The 19,533-nt window shown below is 40.0% G+C and overlaps 1 protein-coding gene across 1 annotated transcript in view; it reads left to right on the top strand.

The window, feature by feature from the left end:
- IMPG2 (interphotoreceptor matrix proteoglycan 2) overlaps positions 1–17,905 on the top strand; it is an 87,945-nt gene extending 70,040 nt beyond the window's left edge. Inside the window, exons 15-19 of the mRNA XM_089331633.1 lie at positions 8,676–8,886; positions 10,155–10,343; positions 12,020–12,218; positions 13,296–13,375; positions 15,504–17,905. Coding sequence (XP_089187759.1) covers positions 8,676–8,886; positions 10,155–10,343; positions 12,020–12,218; positions 13,296–13,375; positions 15,504–15,516 — 692 coding nt within the window. The 3' untranslated portion in view covers positions 15,517–17,905. The remainder of the gene's footprint in view (positions 1–8,675; positions 8,887–10,154; positions 10,344–12,019; positions 12,219–13,295; positions 13,376–15,503) is intronic.
- Positions 17,906–19,533: the final 1,628 nt, after the last annotated feature.

Below are 19,533 nucleotides of genomic sequence, written 5' to 3'. Positions count from 1 at the left end.
AAGTGCTATGCCAGATACATTCTCCATATCTTGATAATTAATAAAATATTTATCCTTAAGACATCAATATCATCATCATCTTCTCTAAAGGATGGCCTATCATGTTTTATTTACTGGCTTGTTTCCCATTCCCCTTTCTACTCACTCTATCTGGATCTCTCTTTTACTTACCCACTGAATCTGTTATTACTTTTTCTGTGTTGCCAAGCCCCGTAGATTTGACTCTCTTGCCTTCTGTTTTATTTTCCCAAGATTTTGTATCCATTCCTATTGTGTTAGGTCTTTTATAAAGTAAATAATTTTCCACATTTTAGTAAGTAGATCCAACTTCTCTTCTGAGCTCCAAAAGCAATTAACTAATACTTCCTTGACACTCTCCACTTACCTTTATTCTCAGTATATCAAATTTAAGTAACCTAAGAGTGGACTATAGCATTTCATATCCCTCTAACCTCTAAGTAACAACCATTCTTTCTCTCAGATTTTCCATCTCTATAAATGGAAATTTATCTACTCAGTTACTCTAACCAGAAATCTGTAGTTCTGTCACATTCGACTTTTAGTCTGCCACCAAGCTTATGGTGATTCTGAATTCTAAATATTTCAAATTCATTCTGTTTTCTGTATCTGTACTACCACCACTCTATTCAGATTATCATTAATTATCTTTCATTTGAATGAGTTTTCCCACTTCCTTTCATTCCTCTTATTCATTCTGCAGTCAGTAGCCATTGTGTTCTTTCTAAATAATCAACCATACTATTCCTCTTCACAGTTTGAAACAACTCGATGACTACCCAATTTCATAGCCATAAAGCCTAGTCTCCATTGTCTTCCCATATCATCCAGTGCAAATAACTTTGCTCCCATGTTCTAGTCTAACTAGTTTGTTTTTAGTTCTTCATATACAAAATATTTTTAAATTTTTTGAAAATATTTCAAATAAATCAGAAAAATGCAGTTCAATGACTATACATAGATTTAACTATTTTTAACAATTTATTGTACTTGCTTTATATGTACATTACACACACACAAATACATGTATACTTTTTTTAAAATTTATTTGAGAGGTAGAATTACAGACTGTGAGAGGGAGAGACAGAGAGAAAGATCTTCCATCCATTGATCCACTCCCCTGATGGCTGCAACTGAGCTGCACCAACCCAAAGCCAGCAGCCAGGAGCCTCTTCTGCGTCTCCCATGCGGGTATGGGGGTCAAGCACTTGGGCCATATTCCATTGTTTTCCTAGGCCATAGCAGAGAGCTGGATCAGAAGAGGAGCAGCTGGGACTAGAACCAGTGCCCGTATGGGATGCCAGCACCACAGGTGGATGATTAACCTACCGAGCCATGGCGCTGGCCCCATATGTACAATTTTTTAAAAGCGAAGTGGGTATATTAGTATCACATAAGGTGGAATTCATGACAAAGATCATAAAATAAGGGTGAAGGATATATTATTATGTAAGAGATAAAATTCAATAAAAACTTATTCTTGCCTTAAAGCTTTTGCTTGTACTGTCCCCTTTGAAACTTCCTTCTTGGCTGACTCCTTTTCACCCTTTATGTGTCATTTCAGTGGCTCTTCCTTAAGACATTCACTGACTTATTAATAATCTAGATTAGGTCTTTTCTATTAGTCTTTCTTACAATATCATGTCCTTTACCCTTATAGAGTTTATCATCATTGTAATAAAGTTAATTTATGTGTGTAGTTTCTTAATTGTTACTTTTGTGTCTTATTATTAACCACTTTCTCACTAGAACTCAGCACAGTGCCTTGAACTTAGTAGATCCTGAAAGATACTGTGGATGGATGAAATACAATTGTTTTCATTTGGAAGGCTTGGACACAGAGAATTCTGTTGGAGCCTGAAATTTCATTCTTCTTTCCATTCCACATACCAGGGGACAGTGGTTTTGAGTAGGAGTAAGGTGGAATGTCTGGGTTCCTATTTCTCCCGTGTCTTTTACTTTCAAGCTGGTTTAAAGGACAGCCCTATTCTGTAACTAGGAAAGAAGTGAACATTCTTTCCTTTGAAACCCTTGAAGGGCCATTATTCATTGAAAGTGAGGAAAATGATTTAGTTAATCCCTGTATCCAAACTTCTCGCCACTTCAGTTCTTTAAGGTCGTTTGTGCGTTTTTTGTCATGTGGTGTAGTGGAAGAAGCAATTAATTATAATTTGGAAGGTCTGATTTCTTGTCTCTTCCATGCCATTTATCATTTGTTTGACTGCAGATGAGCTATTTTATCTCTTAGCTTTAGTCCCTCATATATTAAATGGGGTATAATATTCCTTGCTATAATATTTCATAGGGATAATCTAAGGATTAAATAAACAGCATGTATAAAACTATTTGACTAGCTACACAAATGCAAGCAGTCATGATTTATAACATTTTTAAAAAATTAATCACTTTTTATGAAAATTTTAATAAATAGTACATTTGCTTTAATTTTGTGTGTAACTCTTAAAATGATTTGACATTGGCCTCAACCTGTACAGTGTAAAACCTATATCTATGTCTAATCCCTCTCCCTAGAACCTCTCTCTCTAGGCTTTATTAGGGAACTTAAATATGTCTTAATTACCTCCAATTCTTTTTTTTTTTTTTTGCTTTCAAACTTTTATTTAATGAATATAAATTTCCAAAGTACAGCTTATGGATTACAATGGCTTCCCCCCCATAACTTCCCTCCCACCCGCAACCCTCCCCTTTCCCACTCCCTCTCCCCTTCCATTCACATCAAGATTCATTTTCGTTTCTCTTTATATACAGAAGATCAGTTTAGCATACATTAAGTAAAGATTTCAACAGTTTGTTCCCACACAGAAACATAAAGTGAAAAATACTGTTGGAGTACTAGTTATAGCATTAAATCTCAATGTACAGCACACTAAGGACAAAGATCCTACATGAGGAGTAAGTGCACAGTGACTCCTGTTGTTGACTTAACAGATTGACACTCTTGTTTATGGCCTCAGTAATCACCCTAGGCTCTTGTCATGAGCTGCCAAGGCTATGGAAGCCCCCTGAGTTCACCGACTCTGATCATATTTAGACAAGGCCATGATCAAAGTGGAAGTTCTCTCCTCCCTTCAGAGAAAGGTACCTCCTTCTTTGATGACCCATTCTTTCCACTGGGATCTCACTCGCAGAGATCTTTCATTTAGGTTTTTTTTTTTTCCCCTGAGTGCCTTGGCTTTCCATGCCTGAAATACTCTCATAGGCTTTTCAGCCAGATCCGCATGCCTTAAGGGCTGATTCTGAGGCCAGAGTGTTGTTTAGGACATCTGCCATTCTATGGGTCTGCTGTGTATCTCACTTCCCATGTTGGATCATTCTCTCCCTTTTTGATTCTATCAGCTAGTATTTGCAGACACTATTCTTGTTTATGTGATCACTTTGGTTCTTAGTCCTATCATTATGATCAATTGTGAACAGAAATTGATCACTGGGACTAGTGAGATGGCATTGGTACATGCCACCTTGATGGGATTGAATTGGAATCCCCTGGTATGTTTCTAATTCTACCGTTTGAGGTAAGTCAGCTTGAGCATGTCCTGAATTGCACATCTCTTCCCTCTCTTATTCCCACTCTTACATTTAACAGTGATCACTTTTCAGTTAAATTTCAGCACTTAAGAAGAATTGTGTATTGATTACAGTATTCAACCTAAAGTATTAAGTAGAACAAACAAACAAAAATACTAAGAGGGATAAGATATCAAGTTGCTCATCAACAGTCAGGGTGAATTACCTCCAATTCTGAGTTGAAGCACAACAGATGACTTAGAACTATTACTGACTGAAAGGTGTAGCCATCCTAGAGTTCTCTGACCACTCTCTCTGGGGCTTCTCTCACTAGTTCATGTTTCCCATGAGACCCAGTCAGCTAGTAGGTGTTATCCCAGACATTCTGGACCCATCAGCACTTCTCTTGGATTACTTTTGGCTAGCCAGAATGTAATTCATTCTACAACTTGGATTCCTGTCTCCAGCACAAAATGTAGCTCCAGGTCTACCTTTGCTTGTCCATAAACTTAAGGTGCTTTTCCCAATTGAGGGCCAGCTATTCTGGCCATCCACATTTAGCCAGCACAAACGGCAGGAAAGAGACTTTAAAAATCACAGTCTGTTAATTTGTAGTGCTCCCTCTCCTTGGTCTGAAAGTAAGAGGAAGCAGCATTCATCATTTTTCTTTATTAATATTTTTTTCCTAATCGATAGAAAACATGGACTGTAGTTTATTTCTCCCGGTCCCTCCCACCCACAGAATGGCCACAAAAGTTGAAATAGAATTTTCTTAATACATGTATATGTTTAGTTAAAGGCACTTAGATAAATTATATTAACTTTGGCTAGAGAAAGTCTCTCACCTAACCTGTTTTCTTATGCAGGGTCTTAGAAATTTTTGGTCTTTTATCAGTCAAGCAGATCTATGTAATACCACTCTTGCCACCCACTATACACATTCCTATCCCTCACTGCTAGGTAAAGATTAGATTAGTTTTGGATTGCAGAGTCACAAAATGAGTACTAGGATAAAGGTGTAAAGATTTGGGAAATATACAGTGAAATCCTGTTGGACAGCCCATTTGTAGAAACCACCCATCTCTCAGCACATGATATCTTGCCAGTGATTCCTATATTAGTTTCATAGATGTGCTGTAAAAAGTCCCAGAAACCAGGTGGCTTAGAACAACTAGCAGTTAGTTATTCCATCAAAGTTCTTGAAGCTAGAATTCAAAAATCTAAGTGCTAGCAGGGTCATGCTCCTATTTAAAGCTCTAGGGAAGAAACTGCCTTTTCTTTGCTTTATTTTTTTTTTTTTTTTTTTTTGACCGGCAGAGTTAGACAGTGAGAGAGAGAGACAGAGAGAAAGGTCTTCCTTCCGTTGGTTCACCCCCCCAAATGGCCTCCACGGCCAGCGCGCTGCACCGATCTGAAGCCAGGAGCCAGCTGCTTCCTCCTGGTCTTCTATGCGGGTGCAGGGCCCAAGCACTTGGGCCATCCTCCACTGCCTTCCCGGGCCACAGCAGAGACTGGACTGGAAGAGGAGCAACCAGGACAGAATCCAGCGCCCCAACCGGGACTAGAACCCGGGGTGCCGGTGCCACAGGTGGAGGATTAGCCTAGCTAGCACCGGCTAGCTTCCTTGCCTTTTCCTATCTTTTGGTGTTTCCTGATAATCATTTTTATTCCTTGGCTTGTCCCTCTAATCTCTGCCTGTGGATATGTATAGCCTTCTTCCCTGTGTGTCTAAGTCCAAATTTCCCTCTTTTAAAAAATATTTTATTTGAAATTCAGGTATAGGTAGACAGAGAGACAGAGATAATGATAGAGATCTTCTATCCCTTGGTTCACTCCAGAAATGCCTGCAAAAGCTGAAGCTGTGCTAGGCTGAAGCTAGCCAGGAACTCAATACAGATCTTCCATGAAGGTGGCAGGGACCCAACCACTTAAGCTACCACTGCAACCTCCCAGGATGCGCATTAGCAAGAAGTTGGAATTGGAAGCAGGGATGGGACTTGAACCCAGACACTCTGATATGAAATACAGGCACCCCAAGGGATATATATATATATATGTATATATATATAAAATATATATTTATATATAAAATATATATATTTAAAGATTTTATTTATTTATTTGAGAGGTAGAGTTACAGAGAGAGAGAGAGAGAAAGGTCTTCCTTCCGTTGGTTCACTCCCCAAATGGCCACAACGGCCAGAACTGCGCCAATCTGAAGCCAGGAGCCAGGTGCTTCTTCCTGGTCTCCCACACGGGTGCAGGGGCCCAAGGACTTGGGCCATCTTCTACTGCTTTCCCAGGCCATAGTAGAGAGCAGGATTGGAAGAGGAGGAGCCAGGACTAGAACTGGCGCCAATATGGGATGCCAGCACCGCAGGCTGAGGATTAACCTACTGCACCATGGCGCCTGCCTTCCAAGGGATATTTTAATTGCTATACCAAATGTTTACCACTCCCTCTTCTTAATACAAACCACTGGATTAGGGCCCATCCTAATCCAGTATGAATTCTTCTTTTTTTTAAAAAAAATTATTTATTTGAAAGGCAGAAAGAGAGAGAGAGAGAGTGAGAGAGAGAGAGAGATCTTTCATCCAGTGGCTCATTCAACAAATGCTTGCAATAGGCCAAGCCGAAGAAGCCAGGAATCTGGAACTCCAGTTGTGTCTCCCATGTGCGTGGTAGGGGCCCAAGTACTTGGGCCATCTTTTTCTGCTTGCTCAGGTTTATTAGCAGGGATCTGGATTGGAAGTGTAGCAGCTGAGACTCTAACGGGTGCTCATGTGGGATGCTAGCATTGTAGGTGTCAGTTTAACATGCTGTGCCATGACGTGGCATGATCTCTTCTTAACTTGATTATGTTAGCAAAGGATCTTTTCCTATATAAAGTCACATTCTGAATAGACATGGAATTTTATTTTTTATTTTTTATAGATTTATTGATTTATTTGAAATACAGAGTGAGAGAGAGAAAGAAAGAAATCTTCTTTCCACTGGTTCACTCTCCAAATGGCCACAATGGTCAGGGCTGTGCCAGGCCAATGCCAGAAGCCAGGAACTCCATCTGTGTCTCTCACATGGGTGCCAGGGCTCCAAATACTTGAGCCATCATTAGTTTCTTTCCCAGGTGCATTAACAAGAAGTAATATTGGAAGTTGAGCAGCAGGGATTTGAACTGGCTTTCCAGTATGGGATGCTGGTGTCATTGCAGGCAGCAGCTTAACCTGCTGTGCCACATCACTGGCCCCTAAATAAGGACTTTTAGGAAACACCATTTAGTCTAATACATTCCCCTCTTTCCACACAGGGCCAAGGAAGATTGACTTCAGAGATCCTTTAAAGAAAGGTGCCCCCTTCTTTGATGGCCCATTCTTTCTTCTGGGGTCTTGTTCGCCGAGATCTTTCATTCAGGTCGTTTTTGCCACAGTGTCTTGGCTTTCCATGCCTGTGAGACTCTCATGGGCCTTTTAGCCAGATCCAAATGCCTCAAGGGTTGATTCTGAGGCCGGAGTGCTGTTTGGGGCATTTGCCATTCTATGAGTCTGCTGTGTATCCTGTTTCCCCCGCAGGATCATTCTCTCCCTTTTAATTCTATCCTTCATTATTTGCAGACACTGGTCTTATTTGTGAAATCTCTTCGACACTTAACCTATCTTTTTGATCAATTAAGTACTTAAACTTATCACTTTAACAAGTGAGAGGAAGGAACCTCCACTGTGATATGGCCGTGACTAAATAAGTTCAGAGTTGGTGAACTCAAGAGGCTTCCATAGCCTTGACAGCTCATGGCAAGAGCCTCGGGTGATTACTGACATCATAAATAAGAGTGTCAGTTGTTAAATCAACAACGGGAATCACTGTGCATCTGCTCCCCATGTAGGATCTCTGTCCTTAATGTGTTGTACTTTGAAAATTAATGATAAAACTACTAGTCGAATGGTACTCTATATCTTGTGCGGTTGTGTGGGTGCAGTCTGTTGAAATCTTTGCTTAGTATTTGCTAAGTTGATCTTCTGTATATAAAGATAATTGAAAATCAATCTTGATGAAGAGTGGGATGGGAGAGGGAGTGGGAGATGGGATGGCTGCAGGTAGGAGAGAGGTTATGGGGGAAAAAGCCACAACAATGCAAAAGTTGCACTTTGTAAATTTACATTTATTAAATAAAAAAAGAGAATAAGGAAAAAAAAGATCCTTTAAACTCCAGAAGTAAAATTGTTTTCAATTTCTAGAGCAGGAAGAAAATCATTACTTTAAAAATACTATTTTCTCTGTAAGTCAAGAGATTATGTTATCTTTTTTCTCACCTTAGATTTTGTAGCTAAGTTTTATATATTTTTTTCATATAGATGAATTTGTGGACCATTTCCACTTATTTCCTATTTGGGGTATGGATGTCACCATTTATTTGCCCATTTGTCATTCACCAGTGAAGAACATGTGGTGGAATCACGGAAGGATGGAAGGCCTATCTATGGTCAATTCCTTATATCATTTTTGACTGGTTATTTTTCTAATTAATTATTTGTCATTTTTATTCACACTATCAATGAAAATTCAGGTTGCTGAAGCCAAAATATTGTTGGGAATGACCTGTGGAGGTACGGAGATGATTTTTTAAAAAATATTGCTTCCACTGACCTCAATCCTAGGCTCCTTGTTTGGATCTATACCCATCCTTGAGGCTCCTACCAGCTGTCTGGTCTTTCTTTCACCATGCATGGTCTCAGTGTGCAGTAGGGCTTGCAGCCATGTGTACAGAGTAGAGGTGGACTGAGGCAGGATAAGTTTGGTAGAACTGAATGTTATATGAAAACTGTGTAAAATACAATGTGGCTTTTCAAGCTTTTATATGCTCCCTACATAAAATATGTAGAGCCTTGCTAAGGCCATAGGATTTTATGATTTGGCTCAGGGTCTTCAAGAGAACTTTCATGAGAGCTTATCTATCTTAGATGAATCAGAAGGTATTTGTGGTATTGTGGTGGTGAGATACTGTAATGGGTCAAGAAGGGAGTTGTCTCATGTTACTTTGAGGGGGTACAGGGGTGCTTTAATGAGGGTCTTCATGTGTCCCAATTCCTGTATATTTCCTTTGCTTGCATCTTTCTCTGGTTCATTTGATATTTTAGGTGATGATGCCAACCCTTGCAAGTTTCAGGCCTGCAATGAATATTCTGAGTGTCTGGTCAATCCTTGGAGTGGAGAAGCAAAGTGCAGATGCTACCCCGGGTACCTGAGTGTGGATGAACTGCCCTGTCAGAGTCTCTGTGACCTGCAGCCTGACTTCTGCTTAAATGATGGAAAGTGTGACATTATGCCTGGGCATGGGGCCATTTGTAGGTATGTTGTACTTGGGGATTTTGACTTCAGAATACTTCCTGTGAACAAAAGGGATCTACATATATAATTTAATCATCATAATCTTTATTATAGAGATTATATCTAAATAATGGATGAATAATCTAATTCTCATGTGCAGACTGGGTCATTTAATAGGCCTGAATTATATAGTTCAGTTGGTTATTTTATGATGATGGATGACTGTAAAAACAAAATTGTCTAAGTATGTCTTACTGTGGGTCTTTGGAGGAATTGGAGATCTTTTTGTTACGGTTTTTAGTGGTGTTGATAAGACAACCAGTATTTAGATAAGGTTTAGGCATAAGATCAACACTTTACACTATATCCGAAAGTAAAAACAAAAGGAATTTTATTATTCCACTTCGATTATATCACTAATGGCTTTGGGCTCTTCTTAATTCTACTGAATATTCAAAAATAGAGACAATAAAGCAGCTGAATTGGTGACAAATGTCTTTTCTTTTCTGTGCATCTGAATCAATGTTTACGTCCAAATCAATGAGAAAGTTGATCTGACTATCCTTCCCTCTTCATTCTCCTTAAACAAAAAAACCAGCAAAATCAAGCTCCCAACTGCACACAACAAAAATTTCATGGTTTTAAGAAAAATGCTGAAAATAAGAGGGAGAAGCATAAACAGGAAGACAACTTGCAAGTTTCAAGTTGGAAAAGCTGGCATAGATTCAAAAACAGGGGAAATATGTGGAAATGATTGAGACTCTTCTTTATGAATAAATATAAATCTTAGCTAGAAAATGAAGAGGAAAAGCAATCTTTCAGTGCCTGAGAAATTAGTATTTTTTGAGAAGACAAAATGATTTTCTTGCTGCTCTGGGAGTTGAAGACATTTGCACACAAGTCTGTGGTCTTAGTGTTTGGGATCTCTGGTGTGACAAGAACCTGAGGAGTCTGGAGGCCTGGGTTTTAGATCCTGCTTTGTTGCTGACTGACTGTGTATTCTAATGCCAGTCACCTTCTTTCCAGGGCTTCTGTATTGTTATCCATGAACAAGGAGACTAACCAGGATAATTTCTTTGTTCCTATTAAATCAGTTGTTTGCAGTCATGAGGGCCAGCCAGGTCTGGGCTGGACATTATGTACAGTCTTATCATTTACCTTGTGTGTTCAACTCTTTGAGGAAGTGACGCATGGTCAGTTTTTAGTTCTCTACCTTTCCCAATCCCACTATAAATTGGTACTTTGATCAGAATGATTCTGATCTTGAATTTGTTGTCTGTTTGTTACAGGTGCCGGGTTGGTCAGAACTGGTGGTACCGAGGTGAGCACTGTGAGGAGTTTGTGTCTGAGCCCTTGGTCATAGGCATCACCATTGCCTCCGTAGTTGGGCTTCTCCTGATCTCTTCTGTTATCATCTTCTTCCTTGTCAAGACTTTTCAAGATCAGAATATCAGGGGAGAAACAGAGAGGCCTTTTAGGTAAGGAAGAAAAAGGGAAAAGGGTTTTCTGATGGAATACAGTGTTCTGTTGATTCATTCACTTAGTACGTAGTATATGCCAGATATTAGACAAGAAGCGTGGTCCCTTTTCCTATAGAGGTGTCAAATTGGAAAGACACGTAGGCAGCACCATGAATAAGATGCTAAGGAATCCAGATAAGAGTTGAATTAGTTTTCTCTGGGGGAGGGAGTCTTGGAAATTTTAATGTGGTTGTGATACTTAGCTGGGGCCAGCGCCGCGGCTCACTAGGCTAATCCTCTGCCTAGCGGCGCTGGCACACCAGGTTCTAGTCCCAGCTGGGGCGCCAGATTCTGTCCCGGTTGCCCCTCTTCCAGGCCAGCTCTCTGCTGTGGCCAGGGAGTGCAGTGGAGGATGGCCCAAGTGCTTGGGCCCTGCACCCCATGGGAGAGCAAGAGAAGCACCTGGCTCCTGCCATCGGATCAGCACGGTGTGCCGGCCGCAGCGCGCCGGTCGTGGCGGCCATTGGAGGGTGAACCAACGGCAAAGGAAGACCTTTCTCTCTGTCTCTCTCTCACTGTCCACTCTGCCTGTCAAAAAAAAAAAAAAAAAGATACTTAGCTGGACAGAAGAGTAGATGTTTGCTGGGAGTATGATGGGATGCTTTCTAGCTGGCTGAATGAACATGAGAAAAGAAAAGGAGTATGTATGAGCCCGAGTGCACAGTGGAGGGAGCCATCCTTGAGTGTGGACAGAATGCATGTATCGGGGAGGGTTTGGAGACAGGCTAATGAAATGGAAAAAGGTGAGGTTCCTTTGTGTGAGTACCAGATCGGTTACAGTTCGTTCTCTTTGGATCATACCAGTATTAGTTAACCTGATTATAAATCTAGATAACAATCTGACAAGAAGTGACACCTCCTTCTCTGTTTAGTTAAGTATAACATTAGTGGGGGAAAGAAAAACTGGTCCACTTGCTAGATTAGGGATCCCAAGATCCTTCAAATTGCTATTTTCATCATAATCCCTCGTTGTATTTGACTTCTGTTCTTCTAGTCTTAAGAGTTACTATCTCAGATTTAATTACCTTCCCTCACCCTCTGACTTGGCTAAGGAGGAACCTCTATAGGGAGTTCCTAGGACATCCAGGATATATATCCCTCATTGTGTTTTGCTTTTTAAATTGAGTCTGACTTTTCATTAAACTGCCTTTTTATTTAAGGCAGAGATTTTGACAAACTCTTTGCATCTCTAACATCTGGAACAGTCCTAAGAACATAATCAATGCTCAGTAAATATTTGTAGATGTGAGCTGAATACAAATGTTTATATTTCTATCCACTTCTCTGTGTGTATAACTCTGGAAAAAATGAAGCTGTATTTGTCTAATGAAAGACTGTCTACTGGCAGACATAATTTCCAACCAGTGTTTATTAAGTGCCAGGTACTGTGGGAAAATAAGATGGACACAGTTAAACAATAAAATAGGACACTTGGTATGTAGTTGATGAGATAAAAATAACACCCAATAAGTAATTTTGAGATAGACTTTTCTCAGTTGGCTCCTCCCACTTATTTCCAGTTCACCTCTTTTTCTTCTCCAATGGAAATCTTGTAAGTAACTACTTGTCCAACTAGTTAAGCATCCAAAGAGGAACCAAGATCAATCATATCTTTCTTTCTGTGGCTCTACTAGGCAGCCTGATAGCCTCTCATCCATTGAGAATGCTGTGAAATACAACCCGGTGTATGAAGGCCACATGGCTGAATGTGAACATTATGAGGGACCCTGTCCTCAGCATCCCTTCTACAGCTCTGCTAGTGGAGAAGTTCTTGGTGGTCTGAGCAGAGAAGAAATCAGACAGATGTATGAAAACAGTGGGCTTTCCCAAGAGGTAGGAAACTTTGCACTTCTGGTGCTACACTGTAGCTACTGCTACTGCTGGTGTGTGTGTGTGTGTGTGTGTGTGTGTGTGTGTGTGTGTGTAGGTATGCATGTACCTGGACTTCAAGAGACACGAAGCATGTTTATGATTCACTTAACCCCATGATATCTCCCAGGCAATGTTTATGCAGATGCTATTCAATTCTGAGATGTTCTTTACTCCCCACCAGTGGCTCCTTTTTCCATTATTAGCAAATAGTCTTTCCACTCTCTCTCCTTTCTTTAGAAATCTATGTCTCCATTAGTCACAGCAGTATCTGTTATATTGAAAGTAGAATAATTAGAACTCTAAAAATTTTTTAAAATATTATTTTCACTTTATTTGAGAGAGAGAGAGAGCGAGCAAGCGAGTGAGCGAGTGAGCTGGTTCAGCTGGTTCACTCTTTTGACAGCCAAGGCTAGGCCAGGCTGAAGTCAGGATCCAGGGATTCCATCCAGGTATCCCATGTGGGTGGCAGGGGCTCAAGTACTTGAGCCATCATCTGTTGCCTCCTATGGTATACATTAGCAGAAGCTTGATCATAAGTGGAGGCAGAGAGGCCAGCATTGTTGTGTAGCAGGTAAAGCCACTGCCTGAGATGCCAGCCTCCCTTAAGGGCACTGGTTCATGACCTGGCTGCTCCATTTCTGATCCAACTCCCTGCTAATTGCCTGGGAAAAGCAACAGAAGATGGCCCAAGTGTTTGGGCCCCTGATACCCATGTGGGAAACCTGGATGAAACTCATGGTACCCGGCTTTGGACTGACTCAACCCCAGTGATGCCAGTTATTGCAGTCATCTGGGGGAGTGAACCGGTGGATGAAAGATCTGTCTATGTTTTTCCTTCTCTCTCTGCAACTCTGACTTTTGAATAAATAAATAAATCTTAAAAAATAAGTGGAGGCAGGAATGTAACCCAGGCACTCTGATATGGGATGTAGGCATCCCAAGTGGTTTTAATGCTGCGCCAAACACCCACTTCAGAACTCTTTTTAAAAGATTGTTGAGTTTTTTTTTTAATGCAAGTGTGACCTTTTCTTTTTAAAGGAAATTCAAGAGAGAATGAGAGTTTTGGAACTGTATGCCAATGATCCTGAGTTTGCAGCTTTTGTAAGAGAGCATCAAATGTAAGTATTGGAAATAGTCCCCCAACCCAAGGTCTTTATAGTTTGCTTTAGGGTAGCACCACTCGCATGAGCACGTAATTTCTGCCCATATGACAGGGATCTTGGCAATAACCAACATCTATTGAGTCCTTCAAAGTTCATGCATGTCCATTTCAATTATTTCATTTATTCCTCATAATTGCTATTTTAAGCTGAGTGTTTCTTATTTGAGGAAAGGAAGCTTTGGGGGAGATGAAGAGACTTATTTAAGATGATCATGATAGTGAGTAGCAGAGATTTAAAACTGAAGCACTATCTGTTTTGGCCTAGAGGTCCTGGAGTATGTCACATTTCCTTTCTTGTTATCATAGATCTCACAAGTGACCAAATGCTTTAAAATATTTTTTGTAGATGATTTCTTTGAAAAAACATTTGAGGAGCCATAAACCCTCACATATTTAAACATACCCTTTTATTTCTAACTCTGTAGACATTTTCATATGCTTTGAATCACATATCTTATTGAAGTGTATCACTCGCCTCTATCAAGTCTATTGTGATTTCATTCTGGCTCTTTCCAGTTGCTTTTCTCAGCATGTATTTTGGGCAAGTGTCTGCAACTTTTTTCTTTGTTCCCCGGGATCTGCAACCAGACTTAGGATGTGAAACTAAACTATCTTGTAAAGGAAGCATTGTAGATATTAGTTGAGTATAATGGGTGGGATTACAGTTTGGTGTTTGATAGGTGCTCCTGTGACTACCCTCACACAAAAGCTTACTCATGTAGGAGTGCCAGCTGGGCATCTATCTTCACTTAGCATTTTTTTTTTTTTTTGCCAGGCAGAGTTAGACAGTGAGAGAGAGTTATAGACAGTGAGAGAGAGAAAGAGAGAAAGGTCTTCCTTCCGTTGGTTTACTCCCCTAAGGGCCACCACGGCTGGTGCTGCACCGATCCAAAGCCAGGAGCCAGGCGCTTCCTCCTGGTCTCCCATGCGGGTGCAAGGCCAAAGCACTTGGGCCATCCTCCGCTGCCCTCCTGGGCCTCAGCAGAGAGCTGGACTGGAAGAGGAGCAACTGGGACTAGTACCCGGTGCCCCAGCTGGGACTAGAAGCTGGGGTGCTGGTGCCGCAGGTGGAGGATAGCCAAATGAGCCATGGCGCAGGCCTTCACCTGGCATTTAAGCAAGAAAAATCAGAAAAATTCATATAAGCTTGTAAGAGGAATTGACAAAGGTTCAGGATAACATATCCATGGCCCTGAGTAGCCTATTTCATTGCTCCAAATCCTTTTTCTATAAGCAACTCCTTCACTCATGGCATCTTTGTGACAGAGGGATAAATTGCCATTTAATTGAGAAGGATGCCATTTAATCCCTTCTGTGTGGCAGAGATGTCTGTAAAAAATCTCTGAATATCTGAGTTGGCTCCCAGGCAGTGCTGCCAACCTTGTTGAGTGTTGTCTTAGCAATGATGCCAGGACTCTGACTCATCCCTTCATCAGCCAGCAGATGACCCATGGTTCCATCTTAGTACTGTCTAATAGAAAGAACATGGAGGATGTTTTTGTCTTTCCAAGACTCTGTAGAAGCCCCCTGGAGCTGCTTGCCTGAATTAAAAATGTATCTCACCCAGTTAAGACATTTGAAGAAAGGACCCAGGAGAACCTAATTAGGAACAGGCAGATTGACTACCTGCTTCAATTTCTTCCAGTGAACTCTCTGGCATTAAAATATGCCCAAAAGTACATGAATCCAATAAGATCTGAACAAGAAGATACTTTGAAACAAAAGAAAGTCCACCCAGGCTCTACAACCTTAAATAGGACATTCATACACAACACTGAAAGAATGTTAGGCACATAATCTGTGCAGTGTTTTCAACTTCACTTAGTTGCAAGGTTTGCATCTACCAGGTAGTCAAAAAAAGTTAATGAATTTGGCTTAGGATTCAATAATAGCAACACTGCATATGGTCTTTGCAGAGTGGATTTTTAAAACATTTAGAATAGCAAAAAGACAGCTTTCCTCCACAGAAAGTGAAAAAAGAAAGTATTGGTGATTTTAGGAAAATAGCTTGGCAATGTTTTACAACAAAAATGCATCTCACTATATTCTGTGTTTTCAATGTGTTACTCTCTCTTTCCTGGCAGGGAAGAGCTTTAACCACAACTCCTATGATTAGAAGCCTGGAGAAGATGGAGATCACTTGCTACCTATGTCATATGATTAATCTGGATTTTAAACCCTGTTGGAAGAAGAGTTTTTTTCCCTTAATTATTAAAATTTAAGTGTGGGGCACTCAATTTTTTACAGCTTAAATTTTCAGAATGTAGTAACAGGCATGACCATTTTTATTTATATAAATCCAAAATCTGGTTTAAAGAAATTCAAAACTGCATGAGTAGAAAAAGACTGAGGATTCCACGATGGCTGAATAGAGAAAAAGATGTACTGCTTTAGGTGGGAAAATAGCAGAAAAAAAGCCAAGGAAGTACATTCCCAGGGGAGAGTTGGAGAGAAGGCTGAGTGGAAATTCTACAGAGGGAAGAGGGACTCTGTGGAGCAGCGTGGAAGGTGACAACGTGCAGCAGCGAGTGCAGATACCACACATGATCTTGCAGCTGGGAACCAGAGGACATACGAGCTTTGGAGAGCGAGGTGAGAGCATACTGTGGTAGACTATGCCATTGGTGATACTGCCTGAGGGAGAGCCTTAAGGACCATTCTATCTTTGAGTCTGGCCTGGAGCCCTATTAGGGGCAGGGTACCCACCTAATCCAGCGAAAGAAAAGCATATTTCTTTTTTCCCACTCCCCAACAAGGGCAACTGGCAACTGGCAGGGAGAAGGTGACATTTTGACACAAGTAGAGGCTGTAGTAGCTCTTGTACATGGGAATGATTAGGGGTTTTTTACCAAAGGGAAAAATCCACATTCCCCCTTGACTTTGATTCTGGCTGGGAGGATTGACAGGGGACCGGGCATCCAAGTAGGACAGTGAGGTGCCCCAGCATCTCACCAAATCACAGGCTCCAGGGCTCAAACTGCCAAGGCAGAACACCCATAGGCAGTGGGCTCTGGAAACATCTCTGCTGTCTCTGTGGGTGGAGCAGGCTAGCAGGACAGAGCAGATCTTCTGCATCCTGTGACTGTGGGAATCCTGTGGTTGCATGATAGAGTGTGGGATGTAGCTGGGTCTGTAGGCAATCAGTGTGCCTGGTGTCAGCGGATCAGAACTGCCTGACTATTTGGGATGGGCCATTGCTGAGGGTTCCATGCTCACACTGAGGACTGCATGGATCCTTTGTGTGGTTCGTGTGGCAGCACAGGTGAGAGTTACACCCACTGTGGGCTAACCCCAGGTATTGATCACCTGGGAAGAGAAGAGTTGAGGGTGTGATTACTGCAACAGAGGTGACTGTCATTTTGACTGAAAGTGAAAGTTTTCCTCTTTGTTTCTAATTTTTTCTTAGTAGGTAGCTTTCGAGGGAGCCAAGAAAAAGTCAAATAATCATCACTATTAATATTAAATTGCATATGGAATATGTTATTTTTAACACAAGTATTTATGTCAGATGTATTTGTGGTTTCTAAAAGCAATCTTGAACATTTTGACTTGTTTCCGACCAGATATATCTAACCAGGGATAGCTAGAGGTTAGCCATAAGAAAAAAATACTTTGTTCACTACTTTTTTCCTCAAGTTAATGACTGCCAATTTCACTCATTATGATGACCCTAGGATTTAAATGTCTGGGCTTGGTACAGGCCACATTAAAGATAGGGAAAACCTTGAAGACATCTAGGCATCATTCATCAAGCTACATGTGAATAAAATTTTTTGGTGTGTGTGTGTGTATAGGTAGCTTCATATCTCAGTATTCCCTTTTATACCCTACACACATAATGAATTCTCTATAAGTTTAGCATAGTCAAGCCCCTGTAGGAACATTTTCTACTGGCCCATTGGAAAAGTAATGATAATTATCATTAGAGCATGAAAAATGTCAATGATGTTTGTCACTACTAAATGCATGCTTTTATTTGTAAAACTTTCAAAGATTTCTGTTTAAGATTTTAAACTTTTTTCCTAAACTCATTTGTGTTGGACAAAAATGCCTTTTGTCTCAAATTAACTCTAGAATGCAACCTTTTGAATGTAGGCTAGAGGTACATAAAGGTTGTCTAGAGAAGATCTCCATTTGGGACACTTAGGAGACACATGAGCTGGGGCATAGGATTGTTCTCCATGAGCCAAGCAGTGAAGTAGGAATTTGGAAATTCTGCCACATGTCACCATCTCTGATTTCCTTTTGCATGACCTTTTCATGCAAGAGCAAATTACTTAGCTCTACATGAATATCTGCTTCATACAAATGAAATGTTAAGAGTGGGAACTCCTAAGCTATCAGGGAAAGAACAGGTGGCCACAGTTCAGTATTAGAGTCTCCTTGAAGAATGCAGTTAAGATCCACTTATGTGCAAATAAAGGGCCAGTGGAGCTATCAGTAAGATAGGGAAACTATCTCTACAGAACTTTTAAAAAGAGATTTCCCAGGGAGGAGGAAAAAGGGTTGGAGCATGGATGGAAGGGAGGAAAGTATCACTATGTTCCTAAATCTGTATATATGAAATACATGAAGTGTGTACAACTTAAATAAAATTAGAAAAAAAAAAAGAAATCCAAAAACAAAAAAAGGAGCTTTCCATAAGGTCATTTAATGATATGTATTCATTGGAAAGTACTAAATTAATTTAGGCTGCATAAGAAATGAAATGTTTTGAAGATTAGAAAAGTCTCACTAACCTAGCAATATAATATTCAATGAGGCTATCACTTCATTTGAAAAAGTTAAGGCATAGTTAGTATTTAAAGTGTGTGGTAAATAACTTTTTTTTTTACTTATAAGGTACTGTGAAGATTATTTTTTAATGTGTTCTGGGGAATTTATTTGCTAAACAGGGTTCTGTTTCCACTACTGCAGTATTTTAGGGTATTTTTTTCACACTTATGTGGCCTAAAGTCCCATTTATTTTACATAATAAACGAAGTGAAATTTTTTTCTGATTTTATTCTAATTCTTGCCTCTATTTTAAATTCTGCAGTATCTGGTCACCTAGATTAAATCTCTAAGCACCCCCCCCCCCTTTTTTTTCTTTGCCATACAGTGAATTGTAATGTAGTTGAACCACCTTGGTATTGCTCCTGACAAAATGATGGAAAATGCACAAATATTCTTTGTAGACTCTAAAATTTTTTGACTTAAAAATAATGCCTGAACTAGTTAAAGATTTGCAAGCTTGTTTTATAAGTTTGCCTTCCATTTCATGATTTTTAGGCAGCTGGTATTTTTGGGTCATGTCCATGTTTTCAACAATGGGTATTTTGACATCTGTGTGTCCTTGAATTGAATTTCCATTTTGCAATGGGAAGAGAAGACAGCATATTTATTTAATAAGGAAACAGCTGATTTAGGAGAATAACTTATCTTTATTAAATTGAGATGTTTTAGCCAAGAAAAATATGGGTCAATTTTTTTAATGTTTCTAACAATTCCCAGTAGAAATGGGTGGAGCTGTGCTTCCTTATTTACAGTTCAGCTGCAATGAGTCAAGATTCTAGCTCTTTCTTTTCCCAAGAGTGAATTAACACCGAAAAATGATGAGAAGGTCACAATCCTGGAGTTGATTCCAGTGTTTTCCACAAAGGCCCCGGCTGGAGGTAGGGAGATGGGAGGGTATCATAACGTAATGATGATATAAAGAATTTGCCTGGAAATTTCCTTGACTCACATATTTTGTAAAACATTACATCACTTCTGTGAGTTAATAGGAGACAGGTTAAACCACTCCCCTGAATTGCAGTTATTGCTACAGTCTAGATTAAATGATTGTTCATCCTTTTAAAAATTTTCTCATTTATTTGTTTTATTTTTAGAGATTATGAGAATATATAGGGGTAAATGGTTATATCACAGAATACAGACATGATTATTTATATATCAGAATTATGTGACGATTCTTGAGCCATAGTGTATACACCATAATATTTGTTCATTGTGGAGCATGTATAATGAAAGACTTCCATTTTTAATATTGTTTATAATGAAATTTTATCCAAGGTGGGGATCAAATAAATTTATGTTACTGTACTTTTTCTTCAAGTTTTCTAGTATTAATAC

Source organism: Oryctolagus cuniculus, chromosome 4 (genome assembly GCF_051225735.1).
Source record: "Oryctolagus cuniculus isolate XC-2025 breed Fujian yellow rabbit chromosome 4, ASM5122573v1, whole genome shotgun sequence".
NCBI lineage: Eukaryota > Metazoa > Chordata > Mammalia > Lagomorpha > Leporidae > Oryctolagus > Oryctolagus cuniculus.
This window is presented reverse-complemented; position numbering and strand designations above follow the sequence as displayed.